Here is a 25,822-nt window from a genome sequence, read left to right as displayed (position 1 = left end):
CTATTTATTTACTTACTCAGTTTTTATTTATGTCCGTATGACTCATGGATATTTACTTTATTCATTCTATTATATTTAAATGTTTTTATTTATTTTTGAGAGAGAGAAAGAGCACAAGCGGGGGAGGGGCAGAGAGAGAGAGGGAGACACAGAATCCAAAGCAGGCCTCAGACATGGCACTAGAAATCGTGAACCACAAGGTCATGACCTGAAGTCGGCTGCTTAACCGACTGAGCCACCCAGGCTCATTGGATTATAATTTAATACTATCATTACATTTTTTTTTTAAGTTGTTCCAGTATTGGATATTAAGAGCTCATTTTAGATTGGCTCCTTACCCTTTTGGCATGACCCATTCTTAAAATATATTTTTTTAGTATTCCATTTGTTTAAAGAATCTGTTACTTGAGAGAGGAAACTTCCTTTTCCTTTAGATTTTTATCCCTCACCCACCTTATTTATTTGTTTGTTTATTTTTGGTAAAAAGGAAACTCTGAATCACTCATCTCATTAAAGATAACAAACTTCTAAGAGATCTACCAAGAAAGCATACCTTTTTGAAATTGGAAATTTATACTTGACTTTTTAAAATACATACATTATAAATGTTATCTAGAGTTTATTGAAGGAGGATAAGATTTTTAGTTCACTCTTCCATACCAGAAATGAAAATCTTTAAACTCTTTTTTAAGATTAAAAATGTGCTAGCATTATTAAGCAATCAGTACTTTTTAAAAAAATTCTTTGGTGTTCTAAGTAATACAATGCTTTCAATTCAACAGGACTCTCTTCAAGGAAAGTGTTATTAAATACAAGTGGCCTGTTTTATAATATAGAACTTCTAAACTTTGGACAGGTAATTATCCTGATTATAACAAGGATTTGATTTTACTTTACTATGTAATTAAGCAAACAAATAAACTTTTATTTTTTTGTTTTTGTTTTGCTTATTAGATATACCAAGCTTTTAAAATCAACGTAGTGAGCAAGTGCTCAGGAGTAAAAGGTAAGTGTATTTTCTGAGAAGAATAGTATTGTCATTTGAAGAATCAGTAGGTCTTTACTTGAATTTTCTGTAGTGCTTATTATTTTGTGTATTTATGTGAATTAAAATTAAATAAATGATAGTAGAAAAACTGTTTGTTTCCAACAGATTTAACACAGACCCTTTCTTAACACTAAGCATCTTCAACTGTATCAGTTTAAATATCCACATTTTTAAAAAATACTATATATCTTTCTGTCTCACTATAGTAATTCAGGTTTAGCTTTTTTTCAGTTTCTTAGTATTTCCCATATGCTTTAATATCTCTTGTTAGTCTAATTAAACATTATTAGTTAATAATTCTCCATAATTTCTTATGTGATATAATTCTTACTGGTTATTTTTTATGAAATGGGTAACTGTAGTTAGTTAGGTATTATAGTAGTTTATGTAACATTTAATGTAACATAAGGTTAGTAACATGTATTTCCTTTATGTTTTCACAGAAGAAATAACTAGTATCTATAAACTTCATATTCCTTGGTCTTATGAGGATTCACTAACTATTGCACAGTAAGTATATTAAAGAATTTATCTTAAACTTTGGTGTTTTTGAATAATACATATTCTGTTTATTTAAATCATAGTGAAATTTTAATGAAACTAAGTGCCTCTTAATAAAATGTAACTATCCTTTATGTAGCATTGTGCTCATAAGATAATGTAGTATTCTTACCTAAATGATCTAGAATTTAAACCTTACTAGGGGCGCCTGGGTGGCTCAGTTGGTTGAGCGGCCGACTTCGGCTCAGGTCACGATCTCGCGGGAAGCCCCGCGTCGGGCTCTATGCTGACAGCTCGGAGCCTGGAACCTGTTTCCGATTCTGTGTCTCCCTCTCTCTGACCCTCCCCGGGTCATGCTCTGTCTCTCTCTGTCTCAAAAATAAAAATAAACCTTAAAAAAAAAAAATTTAAACCTTACTTGCTTGGAACATCAACCCCTTCCTAAACCATCCTCCAACTTCTCTCCTAGTTGAATGAGCAAATGACTGTGATAGGATTGGAAAAGTGTCCCATTTTTAATAACATGTCTGACATGTGTCTTCCTCTCCATTCTGTCATTGTGTTGTGCAAGGATTGAGTTAGCCATGGTTATTTAACAGTATTTTGTATTTGAGAAATGATACTTGAATTATCTTTTCAGGGTACCATCTTCCACAGAAATTTCTCTGAAACTCCATATTGCTCAACCAGAAAACGAGAGCCAGGTAGCATTATTAAAAATGTACACATCTTCAGACTGTCAGTATGAAGTAAGTTGTATGTTTGCTTAATTTTTAAGATTTAGTTATAGAATAAATAGGAAATATATTTTTATATTAGTCTCAGATATATGGCAATGTGGAAGCCAATAAATACACAAAATAGACATTTATGATGCTTTAAATATTCTGCATTTTGCCTGTTAGCACCACCCTAGTATTTTCCTAGGTGGACTATTAAAAATATACATCTTAATAAATAGTAGAAAATAAGCAAAAAATTGAGACTGTAGACTAACCTTCTAAATTTAGAAACCCAAAGTCCAAAATCCTCTGTAAATTGAAGAATATCATGAAATCAGCTGACACGGCTTTTCTGCAATAATTGACATGATGTGTATTGGTTTCCAGCTCTATTGGATAAGCTTAAGAATTTTCTTTCCTTTTCATTAGCTTTTTAAATCTGTTAGTCATTAATGTGCAATGTAGTGCCTATTGTGTTTGTTTTAACAACCAACAGATCTCTGCTATAAGAGAAGGGAAATAGACTTGAGCAACATTTACCCTTATGGATTCATGGACTACAAGAGTCCCTATGTATCCAAATATGCCAGGTTCTAAGGATTCCAGGTTTAAGGGATTGAAGTATATATACATTTAATGGTGGTTTCTGGTTTATGTGAAATAACTTCTTTCCATGCAATTCCTTTCAATCAACCTTATTTGGATTCTTCATTAGAATTGACTTTCTTGGAGTAAACTAGAATTGGTAGGTTACATGAATAGAATCTGTTCGTGCAACAAGTTTCAGTTGAACCTAAATTATGAGTTATTTTAGATTTCATGGAATTTATTATTGGTTTGGTATCTTCATTGTTTCTAACATTGAAGGATTTTGTAGGGCTGTAATGGTTTTTAACATGTCTTCATAGTTCTAATAGTGATAGTGAGAATTGCATAATAATTTGGCTCCATGTACTGCACACTCTGAAAATGTCAATATTTTTTAACTACTTTACATTTTTAAAAAGTCAGTATTATAAATAGCCATTTTATAATTTCCTTATGAAATACATATTTCCTTTTCCCAGACTTGCTAATATCAAAAAGGGTATATTTATATATATTAGAGATAATTAATGATGAATTTCTTTTTTTTTTTTTTTTAATTTTTTTTTTTTTCAATGTTTATTTATTTTTGGGACAGAGAGAGACAGAGCATGAACGGGGGAGGGGCAGAGAGAGAGGGAGACACAGAATCGGAAACAGGCTCCAGGCTCTGAGCCATCAGCCCAGAGCCCGACGCGGGGCTCGAACTCACGGACCGCGAGATCGTGACCTGGCTGAAGTCGGACGCTCAACCGACTGCGCCACCCAGGCGCCCCGATGAATTTCTTTTTAATACATTGTTTTGGCTTAAATTTTACCAAATACACTCCATTTGTTCCTGGTCTTATATCATGTGAAACTTGTTTTTATGAAATTTACTCAGAATTGGCTTAGCTTAACTATACTTAGTGCTGTACAGTTGTAGGTTTGAGGTTTTTAAAATATCAGTTATGTAGTAGGTTAATTTGTGCCTAATTGTTCAGACATATGTATAGCTTCTGGACTCAATCAGTAAATTCCTTTAGATTATATGACCCAATACTAAGATTCTGGTTAATCAAAAATTCTAGTTAGTAAAGGGTTACCTATCACATGTACCATAGCATTCATCCAATTATCAAAGAATTAGAAGGAAAATATATTGAATAATAAAACTATACTTATTATTATTTATATTTATATTTATTTATAATAAACTTACTTATTGCAAGTTAAAATTTCTGGTTCAGAGGATCCTTTTAAGACTGTAAGTGCCTTTAGGTTGGTTATTATAAAAAAATTAACGATTGTGTTTAGTGATGTGCAGAAGTGTTCAATTTAGTAAAATGTGAACTAGAAGAGTTTAGGAGAAATAACCTCTTTTTTTATGATTATTTTAAACTAGGTGACAGTTAAGACTTCCTTTTCACAAATTCTTGGACAGGTAAGAGATTCCTGGTTGATTATTGATTGCCTTGTAAATAGATACTATAAGGCATAGGTTACAAACTTTTTCTATAAAAGGGCCAGATAATGAAATATTTTAACATACCAAATATGGTCTCTTGCTGCTGCTACTGCTACAGTTGCTTCTTCCCCGCCCCCCCCCCCAATCTTTTTCCGTTTCCTTCTTTCTCCTGCTTTAATAAAATCCAAAAACCATTCTTCACAGATAAGTCATAGTTGGCCACCCCTGGCTTTAAGGTGATGGTTTCATTCCTAAGAATTAAGAGCTGATTCTTGATTTGCAAACAAACTAATATTTTTGGCTAAATGAATGTCTTATAAAGATTTTATGTTGCTCATACTGTGCTATAAGTCATAATCCAATAAAATTTTAGACTCTCATATAAACAAACATTTTCAAATGACTTTTTATGTTGTGTGTGCTTAGTTTGTAAAAAATAAAAAGTAAATTATATTAAAAATAAATATGTTGGAGTGCCTGGGTGGCTCAGTCGGGTTGTGCACAGCTCTTTTTAACGTTTATTTATTTTTGGGACAGAGAGAGACAGAGCATGAATGGGGGAGGGGCAGAGAGAGAGGGAGACACAGAATCGGAAACAGGCTCCAGGCTCTGAGCCATCAGCCCAGAGCCCGACGCGGGGCTCGAACTCGGACCGCGAGATCGTGACCTGGCTGAAGTCGGACGCTTAACCGACTGCGCCACCCAGGCGCCCCCACAGCTCTTGATTTCAGCTCAAGTCTTGATCTCCTGGTTTGTGAGAGCGAACTTCATGTCAGGCTCTGCACTGACAGTGCACAGCCTGCTTGGGATTCTCTCCCTCATTCTGTGCTCCTCCCCGACTCACACATGTGCTCACTCTCTCAAAATAAATAAACTTTAATAAATAAATAAATAAAAACATGTTGAAATATTTTAAATTCTTTTGGTGAGTATAATTCATAAGCAAATAGTGTTACAAAAATAACTTATCAAGTAACAGAGCTACTAAATTATTCAGCATCATTATAATTTGCAGAATTGTATAACCTGTTATATTTATGTATAACATAAATAATAGTATTAATTAGTCAGAAAAATTATATAGTGGTTTTAAAATTGACTAAAATTTTTTTGTGCCTTCTATTAATTTTACTTTATTTTTTGGTCTGTTGTGTTTTGTAATTCGGGCAGAGCAGAATTTTTTAAAAAAAAATTTTTTTTTTCAACGTTTATTTATTTTTGGGACAGAGAGAGACAGAGCATGAACGGGGGAGGGGCAGAGAGAGAGGGAGACACAGAATCGGAAACAGGCTCCAGGCTCCGAGCCATCAGCCCAGAGCCTGACGCGGGGCTCGAACTCCCGGACCGCGAGATCGTGACCTGGCTGAAGTCGGACGCTTAACCGACTGCGCCACCCAGGCGCCCCCAGAGCAGAATTTTTAAGACTTAACTCATTCTATATTTATAAAATTTACAAACCAAAATTAAATTCAAAATTTTTTTACATGCATTATCTCATCTGATTCTCACAGCAACCTGGTGAGAGCTAGATTGTAACTATTTTTAAATTTGTGATCATTGGAAATTTTAAGTTAATGTGTCAAATGTGCTACATTAGGAAGAGAAGATTAAATGTTGGTATAAATTGGAAAATAGCATCATGGATGATAGTTCTAAGAAATATTCTAGATTGTTAAGGGACCTTTATTAAGAAAAATTATGCCTTGGAATATAGGGGAAGAATTGATGCTGTTGTATATTTAGTATGTCCAGAAGGCATGTTAGTGTATACAGTGATATAGGCTGAGGATATAACATACTCTCTTACCCATGTCATCCCTGTGGCTCATAATTCAGATTAGTGACCAAAAAAGTCAAGTTAGCTTGATACTTGATAGCAAAGCATAATTATCTGTCCACCAAAGAAGGATATGCTAGTATTCTTGCTTAGGCATGGAAATTTATCTAAAAAAACAAGATATGTAGGTGTTACAGAATCAATGGTGGATACTTTTTTAGAATATCAAAGAATTTTTGGTAATTAAGTTCTCAGATTACTGGAAAGATACCAGATGCTCTTTCTTCATGTTTGTTTAAAAATTTAGCTTGAGAACAGGAGAATGAATTGAAGTTGTATATATCATTCATACATATTTTCAGTGTTGCTGATTCAAAGAAGACTGAGAAGAAGAATAAAGAGAAAGCTTGCTTGAGAGAATCTTTAGCTTCTGATTAGACAGTTTTCCATAAAATTAATTTTTTTCCAGAGAAAGGAAAGAGAAAATTATTTACATACTCTTTAGTCTTCTCTAATGAAAGAGAGGACAAAAAATAAACCAGAAGTTACTTTCTCAACAGAATTATATAAATTAGTAAATCATTTTGGTGTAGGAATGAAGTCTAATGTTGCCAAATCTTTAGGTCTTAAGAGAAGCTGGAAGTCTGGATTTTTAGATTAAAAATTTTTTTGATTTTTTTAATCTTTATTTATTTATTTTTTTAGCATTTATTCATTTTTGAGACTGAAAGAGAGCATGAGCAGGGGAGGGGCAGAGAGAGTGGGAGACATAGAATCTGAAGCAGGCTCCAGGCTCTGAGCTGTCAGCACAGAATCTGACACGGGGCTTGAGCTCACGGACCGTGAGATCATGACCCGGGCTGAAGTCGGACTCTTAACTGACTGAGCCACCCAGGTGCCCCATAATCTTTATTTATTTTTGAGAGAGAGAGAGACAGAGTGCAAGTGGGGGAGGAACAGAGAGAGAGAGGGAGACACAGAATCCAAAGGAGACTTCAAACTCTGAGCTGTCAGCACAGAGCCCAACATGGGGCTTGAACTCACAAGCAGAGAGATCATGACCTAGCAGAAGTCAGATGCTTAACCGACTGAGCCACCCACGGTGCCCCTTTTTAAAAAATTTTTTAATGTGGGCCTCTAATTTGAAATGTAAAGAAATACTGTGCCAAATACTAAACCAAATGAACCATGTCTACAATTTAAATATGATCCATGAAAGCCAATTTAAGATTGTTGGATTCTATTTTATATGAGCTATATCTGTGGCCCAGTATAATACTTAATACTCAACAATGACAGTCACTACAAAGAACTTATATTCAGAATACTATATAAGAAGTCTTAGAAGATTTCCAAAGATAGTGAAGAACATTAAAGGTTAATAATAACAGCTAATATTTTCTGATCCACCTATGTGTGCCAGTTACTATTCCAAATACTTTATACAGAGGAACACATTTAAGCCTCAAACTCCCTGTGAGATAAGTGCTGTTTATCTCCATTTTACTAATAAAGACAGAAAAAAAGAGGGGTAAAGTAACTTGCCCAAGGACACAGCGCTAGTGAGAGGCAGAGCTGTAGTCTAAACCCAGGAGTCTGACTCTAAGGCTGAATGCTGCTTAACTTTCCTTCTATGCTATTGATAATTAAAGAATGCTATATATTTCCTAGCATGTCATTAGCAGGCATTGAGTATCACTTAGTAATAGAAAAATGACCTTTTCCCCTTTGCTCAACTCTTCTCCTTCCACTCAAAGCTATAATTGTAAATTATGAGTATAGGCAGTAAGTGGGGTTTTCTTTTTGAGTCTTTCTAATCTTAACCTGGAAATCCATGAAGGAGATTCAGGGAGACCTTGAGCTTCTTGAAATTTTACATGCCATTTTGTGTAAACATGCATTTCCATGGCTTTCATCAGATTGCCAGGAGAGTCTATACATTTTTTTTTTAATACGGTGGTTGGAGAACATGCTTTAAGGTAAATTTCTTTTAAAACTTCAACATTAAAAGGTGCTTACAGAGAAGAATAAATCTTTTTTATGCTGAAAAATAAAACTTTAACATTAAAAGAATTTAACACTTTCTTTTTGTTGTATTTATATATTTTTATAGAAATTAGATTAGCTGATAGAATGTCTTGAGGCACTAACATAATGGTTATGAATTTAGTCTCTGAGTTAAATCCCATTCCACACAATTTCCAAAGACACTAAAGGACCTAAAAGCCTTATACAGGCATACCTCAGAAAAAGGGTCCATGGAGCATTAGTGTTATTTTGGTAGATGCAAGCAAAAGATTAGGAGTAGATAAAGAGGAGAGATAGTACATCAAGCTCTTGAGAAGTTTAGCAACGAGAGGGAAGAAAAAGGCAGTAACTAGAGAGAGAAGGGGAGTAGAGTGAAGGGAAGGTGTTGTCACTGTTCTGAGGGTGAGACTTGGATTTGTTTAAATGTCAGTGGCTAAGTGAGTAAATGAATACCCTGGAATTCCATTGCCTCATCTGTCCTTAAAACTCCAGGACTTTGAAGTTAAAGCACCTAATGATACTGAAGTGTTAAATTGTTAATGAGATTACAGCAAAGTCACTACATTGTAAACTCCTTAGTGCTCACCCTTATATTCCCAGTGCCAAGCACATTGAGCGCAGTACATAGATGGAACACTTTCTAAATTGGGAAAGACCAAATAAATTAGATTTTCATAGTCATTTATCTATGAATAATTTTTTACTTTAGTTCCATTTACATAAAAACAGCTCATCCCTCCCTTCCCCCCTTAAACAGCTCCCTATTTAAGAAATATTAACAGGGTTATACTTGGAGTTGTGAGTTCAGTTCCACCACAATAATGCAAATATTATAATAAAGCAAGTCAAATGACATAAAAGTACATATAAAAGTTATGTTTACACTATACTGCAGTCCATTAAGTGTGTAATGGTATTATGTCTAAAAAAACCATGCATACCTTAATTTTTAAATCTTTATTGCTGCTAAAAAACGTTAACCATTATTTGAGCTTTCCATGAGTCGTCATTAATCATCATAGATCATTATAACAAACATAATAATGAAAAAGTTTGAGATATTGTGAGAATTATCAAAAGTGACAGACACCAAGTGAGCAAATTCTGTTGCAAAAATGGTACCAGTAAACTTCCTCAGTGTCAGTTGCCACAAACCTCCAATTTGTAAGAAAAAAAACAAAACACAAACACAATTATCTGCAAAGTACAATGAAGCAAAACAATAAAATGAGGTATGCCTATAATAGCTAATATTTTTTGATAGCTTTTCATGTTTAAGTTAATATTCTAAATGCTTTACACAAATGAACATCTTTAAACCTGAAAACACCTATAAGGTAAGTACTGCTGTTGCCTCCATTTTACTGATGAGAACATTGAGTTAACAAGTAATTTGCTTGTCTTTTATGTTTTTAATTGTGCAAGTTACTTGGGCTCCCTGTGCCTGAATTTCGTCATTTGTAAAACAGGGATAAGAATTACCTCAAAGGATTTTTAGGAGGAGAACATGAGATAATGCATATAAAATGTTTAGTATCAAACCTGAAACATATTAAATACATGCTCACCAAATGTACCTTGTAAGAAAACTTTGTAACATACATATGCTGCTTAATTATATATATTTTTTGTTACACCTTTATGAAAAAATCTGATAACATGTTTCTAGCATGCTGTATATTCTTCACATTTATTTTACTTAGAGTTTTGGTATCCATTACTGGAAGTATACCGCTGTGGCAATGTCAGGAAAGATAAAACGAAGAAAGACATTTTTATTTCATGTGGAAGTACATTTATTTCATTAACACAAATATTCAAAAGTTGCCTTTTGATTTGCCTGTTTTCTAGGTAGTTAGATTTCATGGTGGAGCTCTTCCTGCTTATGTTACATCTAGTATCCTTCTTGCTTATGGAGGACAGTTGTACTCTCTTTTCTCAACAGGTAAGAATGTTTCTATTCCTCCTCTCTCTCTCCCTTTCTTCTTTAGTGCTTCATTTCTACTTCTTTATCTGTCATGTGGTTAAGGAATACCTCAATTTCTTGAAAATTTATGACCTATCTCTTAAGTTTACAAGGGTTTGAGATCCTCTAGTTTTAGGAAATACCCAAGAAGATTCCTTACTGGGCTTTTCCAGTAAGGAAAAGATACTTTTGGGTCTGAAGTTTTTCCCTCTCTTCTGAGGATGTCTTAACAGGTGGAGTCTCACTGATGGGGATTTTGTTCTTCATTCCATTCCTGGTGCCTAACATAGTGTCAAGCACATAGTAGGCATTCAGCATATTATTTGGGCTGTTTTCAGCTGTATCAGGTTCTGGCACACTGAATGGAATAATTGAGAGTTAATCTTAATAAAGGGACTATTTGAAAGGTATGTGATGGGTTAGGGGAAACCAACAAGAAATGATAAAATGCCAGATTAGCAACAGATCCATCTGATACTCCTCAGGACTAGGGCAAGAGAGGGAGCAAGCCTAGAGAGAGCTATATGAGAGGGCAGCATTACTGCAGCTCCAGCCACTGTCAGCAGGGAGAAAGATGGGGAAGTAAATACACTAACCTTATTTCCTCTTATCTTCCAGTGCCTATCATTCACTGAACCGAAGTCAGCCTCCCAGAATTCAGAGCAAAGTAAAGGGTGGCGATGGAATGGATCTGGAGAGGCAAATACAGAATAGACACTACATTGCACAAATCCTTCTCTAGTCTGTTGCAATTAGAATAGTTTCCCAGGAGCCTACTTTGTAAGGCCCTCACACACTTGTTGGGCTTGGATAGTAAGAGATAGGAAGAGAGTAGGACCAAAATACATAAAAGCTGTCCAGAAATAACCTTTACCATTTCCATCTTGCCAAATCCTTCTCCAGCTACTCATTCCCTTTCAATAACTTACAATTTCAAGTCTACTTTTAGTATTCATTTTAACCTTCATGCACTGTTGTTGGGAATATAAAATGGTATAGGTGTTTTGGAGAGTAGTCTGGCGGTTACAGTATGACTCAGGAACTGTACTCCTAGTTACATGAAAAATGTAAACATACACCCATACTAAACTTGTACATACATGTTCACAGGAGCACTGTTAATAATATCCAAAAAGTGGAAACAACCCAAATATCTATCAGCTGATAAATGGATAAATAAAATGTGCTGATAGGTGCTACAACATGGATGAATCTTGGAAACATGCCAAGTGAAATCCCATCATAAAGGACCACATATTACATGGTTTCATTTATATGAAATGTTCAGAATAGGCCAGTCTATAAAGACAGAAAAGATATTAGTTGTTGCCTGGGAATAAGGAGACATTGGAAGTGACAGTTAAGGGAACAAAGTTTGTTTTGGGAGTAATGAAAATATTCTAAGACTGATTGTGGTGAGGAAGGCATATCTGTGAATGCTTAAAACCACTGAATTGCATATATTTTGAATGAATTGTGTAGTATAAGAATCACATCTCTATAGAGTTGTTGTTTTTTTTAAATCACCTTTGGAGCTTTGTGAAAATACAAATGGTGAAACCCCAGCTTTGGCTTCCTGAAGCTGTTTCACAAGTGATTGTGTCCTCTTGTATGAGATCTGTTGAATTACAGTGATTTTTAATCTTTTGAAGATAGTGTCTTTGATAGTAATGACCCTTGCTTTGTAACAAGAAATATATTGCTCTTACAGGTAATGCAGTCAGTGTATGATAAGTCTATACTTAATCACTATGAATTCTTTACTACGTATAATTTTTTTTTTAATCACCAGGTCATTGCTTAGAATATGCTACTATGTTGGATAAACAAGCCAAGCCATATAAAGTTGATCCTTTTGTACTTATGATTAAGTTTCTGTTGGGGTAAGTTTTATTATCTGTGAAAATGATTTTAATTGTTTTATATATAAAAAACATGTTTGGCCCCATAACATAATATAAATTTTCATAAAAATATGTTTTATTAAATGAGGTTTTTCTCTTAGGCAGAGGCCTAATTGGTATATCAACATTTACTTTAATACTATAACCAATTCAAAGGTTTTAAAATTTTATGTATATATATATATATATCAATTGTAGAAACTTAGTCTGTAAATGTACCAGACTTTTAACATTTGCAAATGGATGTACATGGTCCATGATCTCTGAGTATCCCAGATTCATGAACACAAACCATTATAGAGTATTGATGAAATCATGTCTCAGATCACTTTCTCTTCCCATACAAGTATATTTTGGATCTCTCTACCACACGTAACATTCCTTTTTTAATTTATTCACATTTTGTGGGTTTTTTGGTTAAGAACCAATATACTTAGATCTCTTTTCTTCTGTCAACAATTGTTGGTTTTCTAACCTAAAAAAAAGATCACTTGTTACTTCATTACAATGATCAGTAGAGAGCAGTGGAGTTATATTGAGACTCAGGATTCAGATCCTTGAAGATCAGTAGACTTACTTGGAAGATAAATGACTTTTTCTCTACAAGGAATTGAAATGTGTTTTTCAGTATAATTATGAGTTGAGTATCATTGAACTTTGGGGACTGTAGTAAATGGTCAAACACCTCAGACATTAAATATTTGAAAGTTGTTGATTTTTTTTTTTTTTTGCTTTTATTGTATGTTTTCTTTTATCCACAGATATAAATGGTTTAAGGAATTATGGGATGTGTTATTGTTGCCAGAATTAGATGCCATCGTTTTAACTAGTCAGAGTATGTGTTTCCCCCTTGTATCCTTGATTCTCTTTCTGTTTGGAACATGTACTGCCTACTGGGGTGGTCTACTTTCTTCTACATCTGTGAGACTCCTTTCTTCATTGTGGCTAGCTTTGAAAAGGTAAAGAATGACCAAAAGTTTTCTCATTGCTCTTAAGGAAAAAATTATATTTTGATAAGGATCCTCAATATTAATTTGCTTTCACTAAACTGTAATTTCTAAGGAAAGATGTATGACTAGAAAAACATGGATTAATGTTCAAAGCTATATCTAAATAAAACTTTTGTTAAAAATATATTATCGCAAGATAAATGCTATATTTGAGTTAGACCTTAATGCCAGGAGTTAATCAAAAAAGTTTGACAGAGGGATGTTGTGCTGGCTCAATTGGTAGAGTGTGTAACTCTTCAGCTTGGGGTCACGAGTTAGAGCCACATATTGTGGGTTGACATTACTTAAAAAAAAATACTGACAGATTACAGAAGTAGTTTTAATGTTTATGGCTGTAAATCTTTCCAAGAAGAAGTGTTTCTCTGGCAATGCTTTTATATGCTAACTTTCAGTCAAACCTGGGGGCAATAGATTCCAGTCAAGATACTTAAGATCAGATTAGGTGAAATGCATAAAAATTCCAAAAACATTGCCTAGAGTTTTATTACAGGCCCATAGACAAAGTTTGAAGTTACTGGTAGGCTTTTCTGATAAACCACTGACCTAGTTTCCATTGCCACTGCTCCTCACCAGACATATTATATGATTTACTGTCACAGAGGGGATTATGGTCTGCCTTCTTCCTTCACCCTTCTGAAATGCTTCAGACACTACTAGCATCACGTTGTCTGAGTGATCTCAAGACTTTAAGAAATAGAAAACTGTTTTTCCTCTTAATCAAGATCAGAAATACATGGCACAGAGCCTATTATTAATGATTATTTGTAGCAACGTTTTTTTCTTAGTATCAGCCATAGTGTATCTACGTGAAAGAGGAGCTATCACAGTGTATTACAGAATTTACAATCAAATATGTGTCATCCCTTGCCTTTATGAAAAAACATTTTACTGCTTACCTTATGGTATTTGCATATTAATAAGCAGGAGAGCCTGGCAGAGTACTGAATTGTTTTCTTCTTATATGTGACCATGTAAGTAACTGTTAATATACTTGTAAAAGCTTTATTCTTATTTTTTCCAGGCCCCCTGAACTTCCTAAAGATATCAAGATGATATCACTAGACTTGCCCTTTTTGACCATTGTTTTGATCATAGTTAGTTGGACAACTTGTGGAGCGTTTGCCATACTTCTTACTTATCTTTATTATGTGTTTAAGGTATGTCACATCACTGAAGTCAGAATGGCTGGGCTTTGGGTCAGGCAGGCATAAAATTTCCTTTGCTGTTGTTAACAAAAATTTTAATTACAGCTGTAGTAACCTTCTATTCTCTAACAGGCTTAAGTGTAAAAGGCTTTTTTAAACATCTTAATTATTTAAAATACGTAGTTCACTGTAAAGCTGAAATTATTAATCTGAGTTTGGTTAGTGTATTTAAAAAAAGGGGGAAGAAGATATAACCTGTTTCACATTGCTTCTTGCTCTTACAAGTAATGTTAGCTTTTTAAAAAATATTTTACTAGAGCTGTTTTTATTCACACCTCTTTAAACATGGGTAGTAAACAAAAAATTATGTCAGTGGGATCAAGCTATCAAATGTACTGAGATAATGTAGAATGTTAACAGATGTTGCTGGAGAATCAGAAGGCAAGGATAAAATAGTCTGATAATTTTACTGGGAAACCAAAAAACACTTCCAAGAAGGCTGACAGCTTTGCAGGAAAATCTAGGTTATACAACTGCATACTCTCCACATGAGGCTTATGTAGAGACGGTTGATAACAGAATGGATCATGTTTTTTTTTCTTTTTTTAAACAAAGTTGACTTATGTCTGTTTTTAACACTAATACATACACATTATTTTCAGTTTTCCAAAGGAATTTTGTCTATCAGAAAAATCTGTTTACTACTTTGATTTATAAATATGATATTTTTAGCTTTTCAAATTGGATGTTTCAAATAATTGATCCAGTAAGCAAAATTTTCTCAAATACTTAGCTTAAGCAAACATAGCAAATTAAAAGATTTTCTCAGGTTCTTACAAACATTTCACCAAGTTCAGATTTTCAGTGATGTGGAATGTGTGAAACATGTTAAATTCCTTATGCTATAATGAAGATAATCAAATATTTTACTCACAGGACATGAAGCTTCTAGCATTATTCAAATATAGTCTCACAGAATATAGGAGGTATAACAATATATCCTGGCCCTATCATACTCTGAAAGTTTGTTCTTATTTTTTTTTCTCTTTTTTAATCCATGATAGCAAGTATGTATAGTTATTATTTACCTTTTCTGAAAGACTGTTTGTAAATGTTTAAGTGTGTTTTTAGTTTTCTAGATTTCTTTAAATTTCAGATTATAATACTTCTCAATTGTAATAAAAATGATTGTTTTTTGTTTCAAAATAAAAGTGAAATTAAACAGTTTTTTCTTTTTCTTAGATTGTTCATCTGCAAGCCAGCCTAGCAACTTTTAAAAATAGCCAGACTGTGGTAAGTTTTATTTTCAAAGCTCTACATCACTTTAATATAAAAGAACATGAGGGAATAAAAAAATTGTTTTGTGTTTTTTTTTAAGTTAGGATTTTACAGTGTTTAAAAAAAGATGTCATGAATTTAAATAATTTTAAGATAAGTGAACCTAGAAATTAGATTGTCTAATTTAAAATTGATCTTTGTCAGTAAATGTCATTTTTATTGTTACAAATTATCTTTTAAATTTTAAGTAATTACTTAGAAGATACATTCTCAGCAGTGGAAATAGCAAGTCAAAGGAACAAAAGTTTTATAATGATAACCACTTTAGATTACTTTTGAGCAAGGTAATTTATACTTTGAGCAAAGTATTTTATATCAGTTTGGTAATAGATGTGTTTATTTAGCTGTTAAATAATGGAGTGATTCTAAGTAAAATAATAAACTTAAATTTTATGCAATACCTTAGTATTTTTACTTTATTGCTTTGTAGAATCTCAAACACTCTAGAAGAAATGAAAAAAAATCAAATCACCATAAAGACTCTACAGTACACTATCTTCATTTATCTGCCAATGATGCTGAAGATAGTCTTCGTATGCACAATACTGTGATTAACTTATTAACATGGATTGTATTACTCAGCATGCCATCTTTAATTTACTGGTTAAAGAATCTCAGGTGCGTTTTATTTATATAATTATAATTTATGTGGCTAAAACAATAAATGTCTGTAAGTAGAGACTTGCCAGATTCCTAACGATCCATCAAACATCCTCAAGAACAGGAAGCTATATATCACCTGAAATTTATTTTCAATACAATCACATTTTTTTCCCTTACTGTGAGAATATAAACTTCCTCAAAATCTGCCCAAAAGAGGGAATTGTGTTTTATTTATTTTACCTTTAACCTTCTGTGAGTCTAGACATATGTGAAAATGTGCTTTGTTTTGCTGACCCAAGGTATTCATAATGCTAGTGCTTTAAGTATTTTTCAATTCATGATCAGTTTTATGTTTCCTTAAATTGGGGAAGAAGAAAATGCTTACATTTAAAAATATTGGAAATAATGAAAAAAAAGTGTACTTTTCTAATGAGCACCAAACATTAAAATAAATGACCATCGTTTGCCTTGCCACATGGTAACTATTCTAGGTTAAATCAGAGTCTGAGATGCCCTCTAAGATTGTTTCTAAAATATTTAGTTATAATTTGTTTTTGAATAGGCCACATCATCCAATAATTGAACTCCTCAATATAGTTTTTAGAAACAATATAAAAATTTCAAATTATCTAAATACTGAAAGTATATTTTTTTTTAATTTTTTTTTCAACGTTTTTTATTTATTTTGGGGACAGAGAGAGACAGAGCATGAACAGGGGAGAGGCAGAGAGAGAGGGAGACACAGAATCGGAAACAGGCTCCAGGCTCCGAGCCATCAGCCCAGAGCCTGACGCGGGGCTCGAACTCACGGACCGCGAGATCGTGACCTGGCTGATGTCGGACGCTTAACCGACTGCGCCACCCAGGCGCCCCTGAAAGTATATTTTTTGAAAAGTCAAAGTTTGATAAATCAACAGGTTACCAGATGTTAATATTCTTCCTTTGTCCCTAATTTTAGTCACGATCCAGAGTTTTTTGTTCAAAGGTTTGGGGAGAAAATTATTTGAGGAGCATAAATTTATGATTCTAAAAGGCTGTAGATGTCTCACTGTCAGTAAATGCCAGAGATGAGAATTTAGATTTAAAAGAAAATAAGAGACAATTTATATAAATCTTCATTTTTTTCATCTTTTTTATAAACTAGAGCAGCCTTAATATATTTTGAATAACTTGTTTTATAAAAACATTATTTCTGTATGACCTTTCAGACATACATGTACCTATTATTAAATTTTTTTAAGTTCATTTATTTTGAGAGAGATGGAGTGAGTGAGCAGGGGAGGGGCAGAGAGAGAGGGAGAGAGAGATCCCAAGCAGGCTTCACACTGTCAGTGCAGAGCCCAGAGTGGGGCTCAAACTTAGGAACTGCGAGATCATGATCTGACTGAAACCGAGTCAACGCCCAACCTACTGAATCACCCAGGTGCCCCATACCTATTATTAGAAAAGTGCTGAGGTGCGTGGGTGGCTCAGTCTGTTGATTTCAGCTCAGGTCATGATCTCATTGCTCATGGGATCAAGCCCTGTATTGGGCTCCATGCTGCCAGTGTAGAGCCTGCTTGGGACGGACTCTGTCTGTCTGTCTGTCTCTCTCTCTCTCTCTCTCTCTCTCTGCCCCTCCCCCTCACGTGTACACACTCTCAAAATAAATAAACTTTATAAAAATAAAATAAAAGGAAGTGCTCCCATATTGGATATTTTCATTTCCCTTAGTAGTTTCTGAACATAATTCTCAATATAAAGCCTTAGGTATAAAGATGATTTATAGCAAAAATTATTTATCAAAAATTTCATGAGCTGTTTAGAGCTCTCATATCAATGCAGTATTCTGAAATTTAATTAATTTGTTTGATTCTGATAATTTAAAATGATTGAGTATACTTTGTTGATTTGTTTTTGTTTTTTGTCTTTGATGTAGGTATTACTTTAAACTTAGTCCTGATCCGTGTAAACCTTTGGCATTTATCCTTATTCCAACTATGGCAATTCTTGGAAATACTCACACCGTTTCAATAAAATCCAGGTATAGTAGTTCAATCTTTCTTTTTCTTACATCTCTTCTTAGTCTTTATCACTCTTTCTTTGATGCCTGAAACATGTTCTTTATTTCTAATTATTTTGACTGTTCCTAAAGTTAAAGCTATAACTGTAGAGTAATTATGGTTTGTATGCAGATGTAGTTTATATGCAAGTACTTATTTGTTTTCTTAATTATCGGGTTTGTTAGGATATAATGATTTTTTTTTTAATTTAGCCCTTAAAATATATGATGTCTAATAAGATTTGTTTCCAAAAAGTACAGAAGGAGGGCCACCTGGGTGGCTCAGTCAGTTGAGTGACTTAGTCTTGATTTTGGCACAATCAGGATCTCACCGGTTCAAGCCCCACGTCAGGCTCCGCACTGACGTCATGGAGACTGCTTGGGATTCTCCCTTGTTCCTTCTCTCTTTACTCCTCCTATGCTCACTCTCTCTCTTAAAATAAATAAATAAATAAACAAACAAACAAACAAACTTTTAAAAAGTACAGAAGGAGTGAAGTGGATAGGATTATAGGTGAAGTAAGATTGGCCATCACTTGATACTTTTTGAAGTTGGATGATGGGTACATGAGGTTCATTATACTATTAGTAGTTCACTAATACATATGTTTAAAGTTCTCCATAATAAAATTTGAGTTTTCATTGCCTGGTTGTTTGCTCTACGAGCCTGTTTTCAGTTGATTCTGGCAGATGTTTGTAGACATTGTAGAATAAGGCAGACCTGGGGTTTAAATCTTGCCCTGCCATTTAATAGCCCTATGTCCTTAGACAAATTTCTTTAACCCCTCCTATCCCAGTTTTTTGTTTTCAGAATAAAAAAGTAATAGTCTTTTCTGTATTTTTCTTTTAATAAGATTTGGTGTCATTTTGATACTGTTCCTGTTAGTAATTAAGGATCATTCCCTTTTTATTTGGTTGAGGCTTTTTGTTTTGTTTGCTATTACAAGTAGGGTTAAAATAAACATTTCTATAGGTATGTCTTAGTAAATATTATTTTTGCAAGGGTAAATTTTTTGAGGTAGAATTGGTGAATAAAAGTTCGGCTAGTATTTTTCTCTGGCTAAAATATAGCTTGTATTGATCTTTTTAAAAATTACGTATGGTTAAATTCATTATATGAAAAATTACTCCATCTAACACCATTTAGAATACTTTCTCAGAACTGTATAAAATATCAGCATATTCTGGTTTTGCCTACAATGTTGTTTGCATAATATATATTTCTCTGTCTCTTTACAGTAAATTGTTGAAGACTACTTCACAATTTCCCCTTCCTCTGGCTGTTGGTGTAATTGCTTTTGGGTCAGCACACTTATACAGGGTTCCATGCTTTGTTTTCATTCCTCTTTTACTCCATGCGTTATGTAACTTTATGTAAGACTGGATTTAAGGAATGATAAAAATAATTTATATCATTAGAGTCAGTGTTAAGAGGGAATGCACACATCCATGAATGTGGATGACAAGATCCTTTGGAGAAGACAGGTCTATTTTTACAATATTGAAAATAGGAAATTAGTTTTATAATGCTTGAGGAAAATAGTTGAAGCATGGTTTAGTTTTGTGGTATGGCATCTAAGTACTAGTCATTTTTGAAAAATTAGTAAAAGGATATGGTGGCCACTGTTTTTGAGGACTTCTCTGCATAACAGCTATTCTGCTTGATTGGCCATACTGGGGATCTTCTAAACACTGAGTAAATGTAGCATTGCTTGTAATCTCAACTCAAGCATTCTGCTCATTTCATCAAACTTTCTTCTGAAAAGTAGATTGCTTTGTATTTGCTACAGTATGCATATTGAGAAATCAGTCTTAAAAGATTGATGAAATTCATAACTGTTTGGTTTCCCAAAAATGAAATAACCACAAAAAGTCTTTGGTCAGTTTTTGGCAGCCACAGTGATCAAGGCCTATCTTTTGTTTTCTTACATCTATGAAAATACAACTTTTAATTTTAAGGAGACATGTTTTCTTGGTAACCAATGCAAGATTAATTAACATAATTTAAACTCAAAATTCAATGAAATTTTCTTGCTGCTTTTCAAATGCAGATCTTATTTTGTACTCTTGGTAAACATCAGGAGACTATTAAAGAAATCTGTTGTTAAATTTAAAGAGAATTCTCCCAAATATTTACTTACTAGCATTGGAGCAGTACAGTTGTCCAGCATATGCCATTTTATTTAATTCATTGACCCCATGGTTGCCAAAAGTGCCTCAGATCATGGTGGATTGTTAACATAACTAAATTCCAGTGGTCAGAAAAAACTCCAGGTTTGCACAAGTTTTGTCTACTGTAGAGAAAAAGCACGATTAAGTGCTGTACCACATTTGATAAATAAAATTATACTATTAACGGAATAACCACTACTCCATTAATAGCGTAATGTATAAACAATATACTTAAATAGATTGGAGGTTTTAGCCACTAGTTTTAACAACGGAATCTTAATTTGCCAAGATGATTACTGTTTCACAGAAAAGAAAGTAATATTTCTTTCATTTCAGACTTCAGCTCACTTTTAACTACAAAAGAGTAGGTAATAGAGCTAAGTATTTTGCCTTAAGATAGAATAAACTCAGGCTGAGGTGTACTTGGCTCATGGAGCCTTTCCTTTAGATGTATATGCTCTACATACCCAAAACCTTTTTAAGTAAAGCCCTTAACTCCCAGTAGTACCTGCGAACTTGTGTCTTTGTTAGTACCCAGGAATGTCCTAGAGTACCAGATTCTTTTTATCGGCTGTTGCATCTGGATTCCATTACAGTCTCTCAGCTGTTACTGCCTGTGGAGGGTTACCTCACTTCTCGTCTCAGTTATTCCTCAGGTCCTTGCTGTTTTGGCATCATTTGAGGGTTTCAGTGTCGTCTGTGAGGGTTTATAAATTTGTTTGATTCCGTTGTTTCTCCCAGCCTCATGCCTGTTGTTCAGTATTTATATTTTCACTTACGAAGATCATTAAAGGGAAGTGATAATCTCATAGTAAGACATGGCAAATATTTCAGGTTCTTGTTGATTTGAGAGAGGTAGCAAAGGGATAAAATGCAAAATGCTTGTTTGTTCAGTACCTGAAAGGAAAGATGTCCCATGGCATACCACATGTATATTTAAATAAGGACACATGTGCCTATGTTTATCTATTCATATACCCATAAGTTTATGTACATTGTATCTTTGTTTTTTTCACTGATGTATTTCAAGTTATAGGTTAATTGTGTCATTTAACTATTTCTGAATTTAAACATATTTATATACAGAAAGAACTTTAGAAAATTCATTAATTTGGATCTTCTATTGACAGCCATAATCATGGTGTTTACATGATATAAAGTCTTGTTCAGTCAGGACCGTTCATGACTAAAATATAACAAGCTTAAATTTCTCATTTGTGAGTAGGAGATTAGCTTTTTAAAGCAGCAGACTAGGCATATTGTATCTCACTAGACAATTTCCATGTAAGTGTAGTTATCAAGTCCTAAAGTCTTATTTATTCTAACAGAATATTTCATTTTAGGGCTATAAAAAGGATTCTAATTAAACATTTTATAAACAACAGGTTGGGTCTTCAGCCATTATGGGTACATATATATACAGATACACGCATGCGCGCGCGCGCGCGCACGCACACACACACACACACATTTTGACAGAGTCTTTATCAAATCCTGATGCACTTTAAACCCAAGTAACTACCAGAGATGAGAAGGTAGGCTCTGTCTGAAGATTAGGGAAATTGATGTTTCTGTCACTTGAGAAAATGAAGGTCCTTTTGCCTCTCAATTATACATTGCTCCTATCATGCTTGCAGCTAATTTTATTAGCTAGTAAAACAGCACAGCTTTATTAGCACTGTTACTAAAAATGAAGTTGTTTATTGGCAGTTACAGTGTGTCCAATTCGGCAAACTTCTGAGCTCTAGTACTATAACATTTTTATTTAGAATTTGAGTTTTGAGTAAGTTTTGTGCTTACAAAAATTACTCTTGGACCCTATCATTGATAACTGCATCAAACATATAGACCGAATAGTAAAAATACTGAGTAATTTCAGTGTTTCTAAAGCCTCAGTTGGAGTTACTGTTATAACTTGGAACTGATAATACAATAGAAAACATTAACCTCTTTTTTCTGGATCTTTTGCCAGAAATTAAACAGGTTCTGCTAACTCTTCTTGGTTGTCACCAGAATGAAAATATTTAGAACAGTGGTCCTAAAAAACCATGTGTGCCTCGTTCACATTGATTTTGAGTCTCTTCAGTATATATAGATCATGTATTGATTAGTCGTTAATTTTTTTTTTTCATATTTCGGTCAGATAAATTCACATGTATATAATGGAATACCTTTTCTTGATTGAACTACACTACAATCTACATGATTATACAGTAAAGAAAAATAAAGAGCTATATAGTAGGCCCAGTAAATTTGTTTGTTGTTGATTTTCCTATCAGTTGTACAGATGGTACACGTTTCCACCACACACACACACACACACACACACACACACACACTCATACTTAATAAAGGCAGATTATCTAATTTGTTCATTCTCTAGTTTTACACTTTTCTTAATGCTTCAGACTTGTCATTCATAACACAGTATATTTATATCACCTCACTGCTCATTAGCACCTCTTACACTAGTGGCCAGGGGAAATAAAAGGAGATAAAACTGATTTTCAGTTTAGTTCTAGACAGCTGTAGGGAAAATGGGAGGAATTGATTCCTGAATCCCAGGATAATTAATTTGACCTGTATTTTCATCTTGGGCATTAGGTCTGAGTGTAACAGCTTGCTTATTAGGAGGTTTAGTGCAAACCTTTACATTGCTGCATTTGCAATTTTAGTAACCTAGTATTAAAATCAGTTGGGAAAAAAATTTTTAGTGTGTTGCAACTTTTTATGATGAGGCATCTGTTGATTATTTTTCATCATTTTTTTTTCAGTGTTACTATCATAGGAAACTAGATACCTTGTGCAGTTTTTCAGGGGGAAGTCAATTCGGAGAGCATGACACACTTCCAGGAAGTAATAAAAGTATCTTTGTGTTATGCAGGGCGCCTCGCGGTCTCAGATAGTGGAGCGTGCAACTCTTGATCTCAGGGTTGTGAGTTTGAGCCCCACATTGGGTGTGGAGATTACTTAAAAATAAAATCTTTAAAAAAAAAAAGGATATCTTTATATTACTAAATTAGACCCTGACAGAAAGCTTCCTTGCCTCCCAACGTAAATGTAGAGGGTACTTTTATAAAACAGATGATTGGGAGCTGAAATTTCATCTCACTCTTGTTGAACAGAGGGGACAACATTACCAAGTCTGTAATGGACTTCTTTTTTTTACATATTACTCATTCATTTTTTCACAGTAAGTTTCAACAGCCTGAGGAAATAGGAAGTCTGGGAGGCTATTTGTGTCCTTTACGTTTAATAATGATGATAGGAAAGAAAAGTCAGGCCAGTAATCCAAATCTGAATATGTGTACTGTAAATGCTCAAGAATTCACATTTTTGTGATAAGTTATATTATGAATATAGAAGACTGGATTTTGTATATTAATAACAGTTTTCGAACAGAATGAAGTTTGGAAATAGTGAGAATAGACTAACTTGTTATATTAATAGTATAAATGTAACAGTACACCTGAATCAATAATGTCTTTCAAAAGTTAGACGATATTCTAACGTACATCTTGATTACATTGTCTGTAGTTGAAGATTCTGAGTCAAATACAGGACTTTCTAAAAGTGTTTGTTTTGGCATGTTATGCTGTCAAAAATGACTATGGTTTGAAATGCCAAGTAGCCAATTTCTGACGATTTTGTATAGAACTTGAAATGTATGAGTCAGAATTATTCTGTAATGATTCTGTACCTTGTAACTTTGAACACTCGTAAAAAACAGTTAGTGTAAATTTGTTTGCATATTTGAATTTAATCTTAATTTAGGAAGTCTAAAAATTAGCCATTTTTGTAAAGTTCGTGTGCTATTTTTTAATGTTATTTTTGCTTTTAGTATTTGTATAGTGGTAATATTACTAGCACTAGTAAAAGATTTATAGACAAAGCATAGAACTATTAACTATTCAAAAGCCTAAATTGTAGGCATATTTTGTATTTCATGTTGTACTTGTTTCATATTGGACTTTTTGCATCCCTTTTACAGGAAAAAAACACATTTGAATTTTTTTGAGCGTAAAACACTACATTGAAAAATATAACTATATTCGTATGGTTAGCAAAACATGCTTTGCCACCAAAGGCTAAATGAAACTGTAAAATACCTCCAGATATTTGTGCCAATGAATTTTTCTTAACATATTGGGATTAAAGCAGAAATATTATTCTCAGTATTTTACATCTAGGACTTATATTAAATATGTAAATCTTCAAAATTTATATTCCATACTCTAATGTTTCTTTGAAAACATGTAATGTACCATAGTATATTCTATTTTGTCTGATTTCTGGGATAATGTTCTCTGGTTTTAGTGGGTTTAAAAGTTAGTTTACCCAATAATGATCTTTTATTAATTAATTGAAGTAAGCATTTGAAGTAATCTTGCTTTATTTATCACAGATTCATTCTGTGTTGTAAAACTTCAAGTTTTGTTGTACAGATCATTTTTTTGGTACAGGTGTCTCTTATTTATGTAACAGTGCTTACTGTGAAATTTGTTTTGTCTTCTGTGTATTTCCATTCCCTTTTTAAATCACATGTTTCAAAGGGGAAAATTATCTACTAGATCCTAACTTAATCCAATGAGATAAACATTTCAAAACACGTATTTTAACAGAAAATATAAACAATCAATGGTGTTAATGCTGAAGTGTTAACATTGATGGGTGTTATATTCATGAGAGAAAAGTAGAAAAATGATAGACTCAAAAACATTTTTATCTGATTCGAATTCTTTAATTTCTTCCCTCTGGAAATTCTCAAAAGGAATTTCATTCCTTCATATTATAGTTTTTCCCATTGAATCATGTAATTGATTTAATCATTTATTGTTTCTCTGCCCAGTAATGCTGATGCAGTTTGCAAAAGTAGCCTTGGAAGTAAAGAGGCAAGAGAAAACCAAATATTAAAATGTTTGACTGTGGTGACGGTTTATCCAATTATCTGGTAGTGACTGGATATTAGTAAAAAGATGATGTACAAGACCTAAAATTTCAGTTAACATTGTTTTTTGGAATGAATTTTTCCTCTGTGTTAAATAATTTTATCCTAAGTAGGAAATACCTGTATTTTAATATAACTATGCTGTCTACAGAATTAAATATGTGTTTGTTGGAATATTGGTAGAAATAAACTCTTCCTCCACTATAGAGGGGGAAACAAACTTTCAATTTTTAGCGTATATAATTTATGAAATTGTATTGTGTATTTATATTTTTAAAAATATATAAATGACTTTAAATGTATTATTTTGAAGTAGTTGTATTGCAGTTTCTTAAACTTACGTGACTAACTTGCTTACATAAATGGTTACATAAATGTAGCAACGTACCCACGAGAAAATAGACCAAAACTGGATGCGTATTATCACTGTGACCTTGAACTTTTAGTTGGTTGGGGTAAAACAGACTGTGCCTTAAAATGATGAAAGAATGCCCTGCAGTTTTATAACTATATTTTATTATGGGTCATCTTCTCAACCTGGCACCAAATTTTTTTCTTTGAAGTTGGTTAAGTAAAATTGTTAAAGT

At 33.4% G+C, this 25,822-nt stretch overlaps 1 protein-coding gene across 2 annotated transcripts in view; it reads left to right on the top strand.

The window, feature by feature from the left end:
* PGAP1 (post-GPI attachment to proteins inositol deacylase 1) overlaps positions 1–25,462 on the top strand; it is an 82,909-nt gene extending 57,447 nt beyond the window's left edge. For both annotated transcript variants that reach the window (XM_030326204.1, XM_030326203.1), the window contains 13 exons: positions 783–856; positions 955–1,006; positions 1,492–1,558; positions 2,190–2,298; positions 4,241–4,279; positions 9,960–10,053; positions 11,867–11,957; positions 12,740–12,937; positions 14,010–14,145; positions 15,376–15,426; positions 15,902–16,089; positions 17,993–18,097; positions 19,355–25,462. In XM_030326204.1, coding sequence (XP_030182064.1) covers positions 783–856; positions 955–1,006; positions 1,492–1,558; positions 2,190–2,298; positions 4,241–4,279; positions 9,960–10,053; positions 11,867–11,957; positions 12,740–12,937; positions 14,010–14,145; positions 15,376–15,426; positions 15,902–16,089; positions 17,993–18,097; positions 19,355–19,493 — 1,343 coding nt within the window. In that variant the 3' untranslated portion in view covers positions 19,494–25,462. The remainder of the gene's footprint in view (positions 1–782; positions 857–954; positions 1,007–1,491; positions 1,559–2,189; positions 2,299–4,240; positions 4,280–9,959; positions 10,054–11,866; positions 11,958–12,739; positions 12,938–14,009; positions 14,146–15,375; positions 15,427–15,901; positions 16,090–17,992; positions 18,098–19,354) is intronic.
* The last annotated feature ends 360 nt before the right edge of the window (positions 25,463–25,822 follow it).

The sequence above is a fragment of the Lynx canadensis genome, chromosome C1, assembly GCF_007474595.2.
Source record: "Lynx canadensis isolate LIC74 chromosome C1, mLynCan4.pri.v2, whole genome shotgun sequence".
Lineage (NCBI taxonomy): Eukaryota > Metazoa > Chordata > Mammalia > Carnivora > Felidae > Lynx > Lynx canadensis.
This window is presented reverse-complemented; position numbering and strand designations above follow the sequence as displayed.